A 7991-nucleotide genomic window follows, 5' to 3' on the forward strand; every position below is an offset into this window, starting at 1 on the left:
ACAGTAGAACCCCGATTATCCGTGCGCGAATTATCCGGGATGCGGATTATCCGTGCCATGCTTGCGCGTTTTTGAAATTACATTTTTAAAGTTTTAATTGAAATACCATTGCCGTAAATCACTTGACGAGAATTTTCGCTAGTCCATGAGGGAGACGCAGGCTGTAATACCGAGTGCGCGCATGCTCAGAGAATTATCTTTCATCAGCCGATGCAGGTTAAGCGGAATTTAGCCATTTAGCATTATAGCGCATTTGACTGCGTGCTACATGTAAGTTGCAACTGTACTTGTATTAGACCTTATCTAGAATTCTGTTTTTTTTCATTGTGTTATGAACTTTTTTGTAGAATTTATTGTACATACCTTAATTTGATTTTTTTCTTATATTTTTAGTATACATACGTATGCCTACCCTAAGAAACAATAAATTGTTTGGATTATCCGTGCTTTTCAATTATCCGTGCGCCATCCGGTCCCATTGAGCACGGATAATCGGGGTTCTACTGTACAACTAAAGGTATGCGTATGCAAAATCTGAGACCAATTGGTTGTCCTATGTAAAAGTGATGCATGTTTCACTTTCAAAAATAGCATCTCAGGAAATAATTCGGTGGGAGGTCCCCCTTTTAGACAGCGAAATTTGATGGCCGTCTGGCACACCTTCAAGGTATAGGCTACCTACTGCAAAAAATTCCAGGACCCTAGGACCATTCCCCTAGAAGTAGTTCGAAACAGCAGAAGTGGGTCCAGACGGACAAAACCCAAACAATAGCACATTTTTCGCTAAAAAGTTAGCATTGCACATGCGTTAAACCAAATTTTTAACACTGCGCATGCGCAAAACCAAAAATATCGATGTGCACGGAATACTTGGCTCAAGCCCTTTCAAATGAGCCCCATATCGCCCAAATCGGTTCTGTGGTGTAGATGGAGTACATATGACGGACGGACGGACGATATAGCGATTTTTCACTTTGAGGAAAATACGCTAAAAACTTACATAGGTAATTATCGGTCTTAATTCAATAAATTTTAAAACTATAGCGTTTACTCGATAACCCGGAAATGATTGAGTTTTGGACATTATGCTTCTTACAAATTATGTTTAAAATTGGAAGTAGAATTGAAATATTGAGTGGTGTTCCATTTAAAAAAAATGCAATTGTGGCGTGCCATGTATAATTAAAATAATTACTGCCTAGTAGACATTGAAGAACCCTAACACGTTTGTATAAAATTGTTTTTGATATCTTGTATATTTTCCTCAATAATTGAATGTTTCAAGACTAATCAGCAACCCTGTATATTATTTAGCATTTCTACATTTCGCCAGAATAATGGTGATCGTTGACGTAGGATGTTACACCTGGTATTTCTAGTAATGTCCTAAATTTAAATTAAATACAGACTAAACTATTTGTAGTGGTGACTCATAGCTAACTATCCAATGTCCTGTCAAAACACCCATTATGGCTGATTCCTACTCACTTCTAGGAATTTTGTGGCTGCCTTAAGATATTTTTAAGTTATGGGACAGCTGTTCGTACCATTTTAACGTGAACTGAGTACAAACCCCGACAGTGACTAATGCACGTCTGTGCTCACCTGTCTACATTTTCATTGCCCGCAATGCTCTGCTGGATTGATATTAAAATAAATTTACCTCATTTGACTCCCTTACTCTTTCCAAGGCTTACTTTTAGGCCAGGACTACTGCTGAGTTGCACCTGACCATAATGGGGTCTTTGCACTGTCTGTCGGATGTCACTGCACGTGTAGATCGTGTAATAGGTAGGTAGTAAGTAAGAAAAAAATTTTGATGGAAAGGACCCTTTTTTTCGGAATAATCCAAAAGTTTGGGAGCAATACACATGTTTTTATTTTATTTTATTGTTGAGTGGGCGGGGTTTCAGCTAAGGCTGCTCTACCAACCCAACCCACTATACATTTACAAATATTCATGCCCAAACCCGGATTCGAACCAGGGACCCTTAGAACCACAGTTCAGCTTTAACTGAACTGCGCCACACGGGCAACCACAACACATAGCAGGATGTAAATAATTGATTTTTTTCAAGTATGATTCTTTCTAAAATTTTCAAAATTCTCTACCTAAGACCCATCAGGAATGCGAAAATATTTCCAGTTTCGACGAAATCTTCCCAGGTCCAGATAGCTGTCTCCAAGAAGTTTATGTCTGTCCCTGATCAATGACAGACCACAAGCTTGGTAGTTTCATCTGCTATATAAAAAAAAAGGAGCTGGATGAATATGTGTGCATTAACTAAAAAATAATCATTATCCAACCAAAAACTAAAATACGATATAAAGGAAAATGTATTAACATATCGGCATAAAGCTCTTCCAAACACTGCTTATCAATTATCATAAAAAATACGAATAGAATAGAAAAGAAGAACAAAAAAACATATGTAGGTAAACTAAGTAATCTAAAAAATATGTCGTATACATGAACTATTCATATGTATTATAGCTAGGCATGGGAATTTTTTTCGATATATCGATAGGTATCGATAGTTATCGATATATGGAATAACAATAGGTGGAGCTAAAAAAATCGATATATCGATACCTATCGATATGTCGATAACTATTGATATATCGATATGTCGATAACTATTGATATATCGATATGTCCATAACTATTGATATATCAATATGTCGATAACTATTGGTACAATAAAATTATGTTATTGTTGAGATTTCAACGAGCGCTACTATTTTTATTAATAAAACCCATTTTCGGGTTTACTCTCGTGTAAATTTACTATTTTTAGTTGCCCGACGTTTCGGAAACTTAACTTTGCTCCCTTTCTCAAGAGAAGCGCTACGTCACATCATCATCCATGCCAAATAAACGCAGTAATAAAATCTTTAGAAAATAGATCTTTTCGTCTCACTGACGATTGCTCAAAAAAAGAAGCACTTCAAAAACTTGAACAAAATGTTGCATCAAAATGGCTACTCTTTAGATAAAATAAAGAAGACAATCAAAGGGTGTCATCATGGCCTATGTATCGGTATCTGATTGATGGTTAGAGAGGACCAGTCACAAACAAACCGAAAAAGCTAAGAACACTTCAAATTTAGATATACAGTTTCAATTGATTAACATTTACGAAATCTAACAAAAAACTCTTGATAAAGGTAGCGAAGAAACGTCGAGTAACTATTAATAGTCACTTTACACGAGAATAAACTGGAAAATGGATTTTATTAATAAAACTCGATAAGATAACTATCCCTGTCGATAACTATTGATACGTCGAATATTTCTCTCAAATGAGGCGTGCAATTACCGCTTAATTACAGCGGTAATTGCATTGTAGAAAGCTAAAGAGCCCTGCGATAATTGCACAGTTAATATGGTAACTCCATTAAAGTTGCAAGAACTGCATTCGGTTATTTTCATATTTTGTTAAAAGAGCCCTCTTGTCTTGTCGGGCTCTTCCGCCAAAATATAAAAGTAAACTCGTGTAGTTTTTAGACACGCTTTCAAAAAAATTATCGGTAATATTATATCGATACCTATATATTAAAAACTATCGCCACAACGAGAACTATCGATATACCGATACTTATCGATATAGCGACAGATATCGATTTTTCGATAGTTATCGGTGTATCGATAACCATCGATATTTCGATAATTATCGGCATATCGATAAGTAAAATATATCGATAGGTAAGTACCCGATACTTATATCGATAGGTGAAAACAGTTATCGCCCATCCCTAGCGATAACTATCGACATATCGATAACTATCGACATATCGATAACTATCGACATATCGATAACTATCAACATATCGATAACCATCGATATTTCGATAATTATTGGCATATCGATAAGTAAAATATATCGATAGGTAAGTACCCGATACTTATCGATAGGTGAAAACAGTTATCGCCCATCCCTAATTATAGCATAGTTTTCAACATGCATGTTACAAAGTTTGCAAATTGTGTACATTGGGGACCTCTTTAATAAATTTGTCTTGGCTGTAGGTAAATAAAACGTATTATTTCCACGGTAGTTCCCTCGAGGAATATGAAAGTTCAACATTCTTAATAAATCCGGTGCATCAATGTCATCATGTAACAATTTATACAGGAACGCAAGACTACATTCTTTCCGACGCAGTTCTAATGACACCATGCCCGACATTGATAGCAGAGCTTGATGATCAAGGTTTCTTTCAGGATATATTCCATGATTTTTATGATATTGAATTCACATTTCTTTTTTATGTCCATTATCAAGGAACCATCAGATCATAGTGTGAAATGGTGCATTATTAATTCCCATCACATTAGCTGGGTCCTACTGATTAAAATTTGGTCTGAAAAAAATTTTTTTTTTTAAATAAATATGATTATAATTATTAAAACTTAGGTGGACCAATGCATTTGTATTATGCCGATATGATACTGCGGAGCACAGTGCTGTTAACCTAGGAAAAAATTGACCACATCAATGGTTACATATATTGTTTCTTGTTTTAGAAACTTTGGGCTCTTTGCGATTTGACTTCGGGACTCTTGTTGACGAAGGCAACCAATTACGATTTAAAAGATTCTCCATCCGAAACGCGTATTCCGACCATGTATTTTTATCCCCAAAGCGATTTCATCAACACGCGCGTTTTCCTTCCGCCCGATCTACAATATCAACCAAACAAGAAAATGGCCATCTCCTTCTCTATGGTCGGTCAAGATAGGCCAGCAAAGAGGACGAAGAATAAGCCAAAGCAGGACCAGTGCAGTCCTTTGGGAACTGATGTAAAGGTAAATTCTTGTTGCAAATGTTGAACAAATGTAGGTAGGCAACATTTTTTGTTTCATTTGCTTTATTTGATTAACACTAACCAGGGTTCAGCGAAAATGGTGATGTGTGTGTGTATCTTTCAAGAACTTCACTTAATCTTTTGGTATGCAGAATTTAAACATGTCGATAGATTTTATTCACTTATCAAGAGTAGTTGTTTAAAATATGTGGCCAATGGTAGGTATTCTGATTCTAAAAGAAGTCTTGTCTATAATCCATTTTAATGTTTAAATTGTCATTTGAAATTTTAAATTCAATACTGTATAGATGCACCAAACTACCAAAACAACTGTATAGCAGTGACTATATCATTAGCAAAACAAAAAGCGATCACATAAACATTAACAGCATGATTGTGCTAGCAAAACTGGGTGCTGGGTGTTGTATAGGCTCTGTTGCATCTATGGCTCATCTTTAATGGGAAAAATGGAACACCCTTTCACTCTGTATGTTTACTTACCATTGACAATATTGAATGTTTATTTGTTTTGATGTTTATTCTATGTCGTTAGTAATTATTATGTTTTTCATTACAATAGCTTTATGCTGGAGGAATTGATGCCCAGGTAAGAATTTTTCTTTATTATTGAGGTTTCATATTTTTTGCAAAATATTCTACCTTGTACCAAATGGAGCCCAGCTATACATAAATAAACTGTTTTTTAATTTCAAAATTCAAAAAATTTAAATTGTTTTTTAGTTTGTTGAATCGTTTTTGAATTTTTTTAATATCCTTGTGTTATATTTTTAAAAGATAATAGACCATCTATTTAGACTCTAGATCTACAAGGTGTTCCATTTCAAAAATTGATAAATTTTTTACCTGGCTCAGTATACAGGCCGTGCGCTATAGCATGCTGAATAAAGGTGCAGATTGAATATGACATCAGCAACTGCCGGAAAATCTTGTTGATTGAAATTCCTACTTTAGTGGCGTTCATTTAAGCGTATCTTGCGCTTATAATATCATGCTCGTTATTATGACTTATGTACTGCACTGGAAATTCTGAAAACACATTGTGCATATCTTCCTAAGTAAATATAGCGTCATTCTATTCCTTACGCTAGCGAAAATATTCAAAGTTTCTTTTTCTTTCTTGTTTTTTTAATAACAAACAATTAAGGATCCTATAAAAGTGTCAAAAATAGGACATCCTGTATAATTCATGTCAGTAGTTGCCATTTTGAATTTCATTTTTTGTGAAACTTATAATGAAAAAGGCATATGTTATTCGAAATGAATCAGTTTCAAAAATTTTTAAACGATAATCGGCACAAAACTGCAAAATATTTAACCTAACCTATCTTCACTAATATCAAAGTTAGCCATGCACCTCACTCGATCTGGAACACCCTGTATGTCACATGTTTTTACAGTCGTCATTATCTAGCATGTCTGTTCATGGTGTAGGTGTAGGCTTTGGTCCAAGATTCTGGCGTCGGAACCTCATTAACCCTACACTTCTTGAAAAACTTGTTAATATTAAAAGTTGTCAGATAGGCTTACAATAAAAATAATTTCTCTTATACAGGATGTACCAGAAACCCCGAACATAACCTTAAAACCTGAGAAATATTAATTTGTGATGCACACCAAATTGAAATAGCAGAGCCATTTTGTTTTTGACAAATAGGGGATAGATTACCCGTTCTAACTCATCTTTGAAATAGATCAAAAGTTAACTTTGATATTAGGTGTCAAAAGGAACCCTATAATTAACACTATTCAATCGAGAAATGGAAACTATTCAATCGCAATTACTTTCTATACCAAAAATTAAAAAAAAACGCGAGATTTCAGTCGTTTTTATCAGCAAAGCTCTATCACTACTTTGATGTATGAAAATCAAGGGTGGCTATGAACTGGAATGTGAATGACACAAATAAAACTATACCATTCCGTTTGACCACGCCCATAAATAACAAGTTTTTTGAGAAATGCATAGTTAAGTATCTTTCGACGCCAGAATCTTGGGGCATCCTGTATATTCATTTTTTGTCAATTGAGAGGTCGCTTGATGTTTCGTGGAATATTTTGCAAGAAAGTGAAACCTAGAGAGAAACCATTAACTATCAAGAAAATTTATATTGACATTGATTCTAGCCATCGGAGGCCTCCGAAACAAAAATACAGCTACCCGTTTTGGATGACGTCGAACCACCAGCGAAGAGATTGCGTGAAAAAATTGACTTAGAGAAATGATCAACTTAACATTTGAACACCCTTTGTTTTCTTTTTAAACAGTGTGGCGTTTGTATAAAGAAAAGTCGTCGCGAGCACTTTTGGAACAATGTGAAAGTTGATAGGCAAAAAAAGCATGTATTAATTTTTTTGTACATATGGTTATATACTAACTTTTTTAACAATAACGAACGAAAAATAAATTTCATCTCTTCAGTGGTTTACGTGTTTATTCTGCTGCTGATATAATTTTTGGATTAAATTTGTATAAAGCCTTGTATTTCGTACATAAATCTCAATAAGAATTCTGTCAAGTTAATGGAAATAAAGAAATATTTTGTATATGTTTGTAGACAGAATCATTCCATAAGTACGTAATTTAAAAATAGTTTGTGAGTAAATTGTTACATGAAATACATAATACTATTACGTTTTCAGGATTCAAATATTTAGTACGAAGGATGCCTATAAATTTTAGGGTAAGTTTTGCTATTAAGATTGATTTAAATGATAATTATAAATATCTTTTTTGTTTAGTGATGCGAGTAATTGTATTTTTAATATTTTTTCAGTTATATCAAATTTTTGTCTTATTTTATGTTCATCTATGAATTTTAATAGTTTGTAAGAATTGTCACGATGGTTTTGTCTTTTCTAATTAAATATAAAAATTTTTATTTTTTATTTCAATATGGTCGCTCGTATGTACAGGTAGGATCAAAAGTTATGTCCTACAGATACATCAATTCTACCATTTTCTTTACAATTTATTTCAACTTCGTTTCTAAATTCAAGTTAGTCTTGAAATAACCAAAGCACCATAAAACCAGAAAAATTAAATTTTGGTTTATACTTGCACAAAGCACACTGGCAATTTTCGAGATTTGATACATCTATGTGTGTAAGATCATAAGCTGGAAGAGGCTTCCATGCTCTCGATGAAATAATACTGATGAAAA

At 34.0% G+C, this 7991-nt stretch overlaps 1 protein-coding gene across 2 annotated transcripts; it reads left to right on the forward strand.

Annotated features, from left to right (window-relative positions):
• Window positions 1–4504: 4504 nt before the first annotated feature.
• LOC116159804 lies at window positions 4505–7251 on the forward strand. 2 transcript variants are annotated; one of them, XM_031472883.1, is made up of 3 exons: window positions 4506–4810; window positions 5390–5416; window positions 6955–7251. In XM_031472883.1, the coding sequence occupies exons 1-3, from the start codon at window positions 4628–4630 to the stop codon at window positions 7051–7053; spliced, it is 309 nt and encodes a 102-aa protein (XP_031328743.1). In that variant the 5' UTR covers window positions 4506–4627; the 3' UTR covers window positions 7054–7251. The 2 variants fall into 2 exon arrangements, with proteins under 2 accessions (XP_031328745.1, XP_031328743.1); XM_031472885.1 differs by lacking the exon at window positions 5390–5416 and having other exon boundaries at window positions 4505–4810.
• Window positions 7252–7991: the final 740 nt, after the last annotated feature.

The sequence above is a fragment of the Photinus pyralis genome, unplaced genomic scaffold, assembly GCF_008802855.1.
Source record: "Photinus pyralis isolate 1611_PpyrPB1 unplaced genomic scaffold, Ppyr1.3 Ppyr1.4_LG1, whole genome shotgun sequence".
NCBI lineage: Eukaryota > Metazoa > Arthropoda > Insecta > Coleoptera > Lampyridae > Photinus > Photinus pyralis.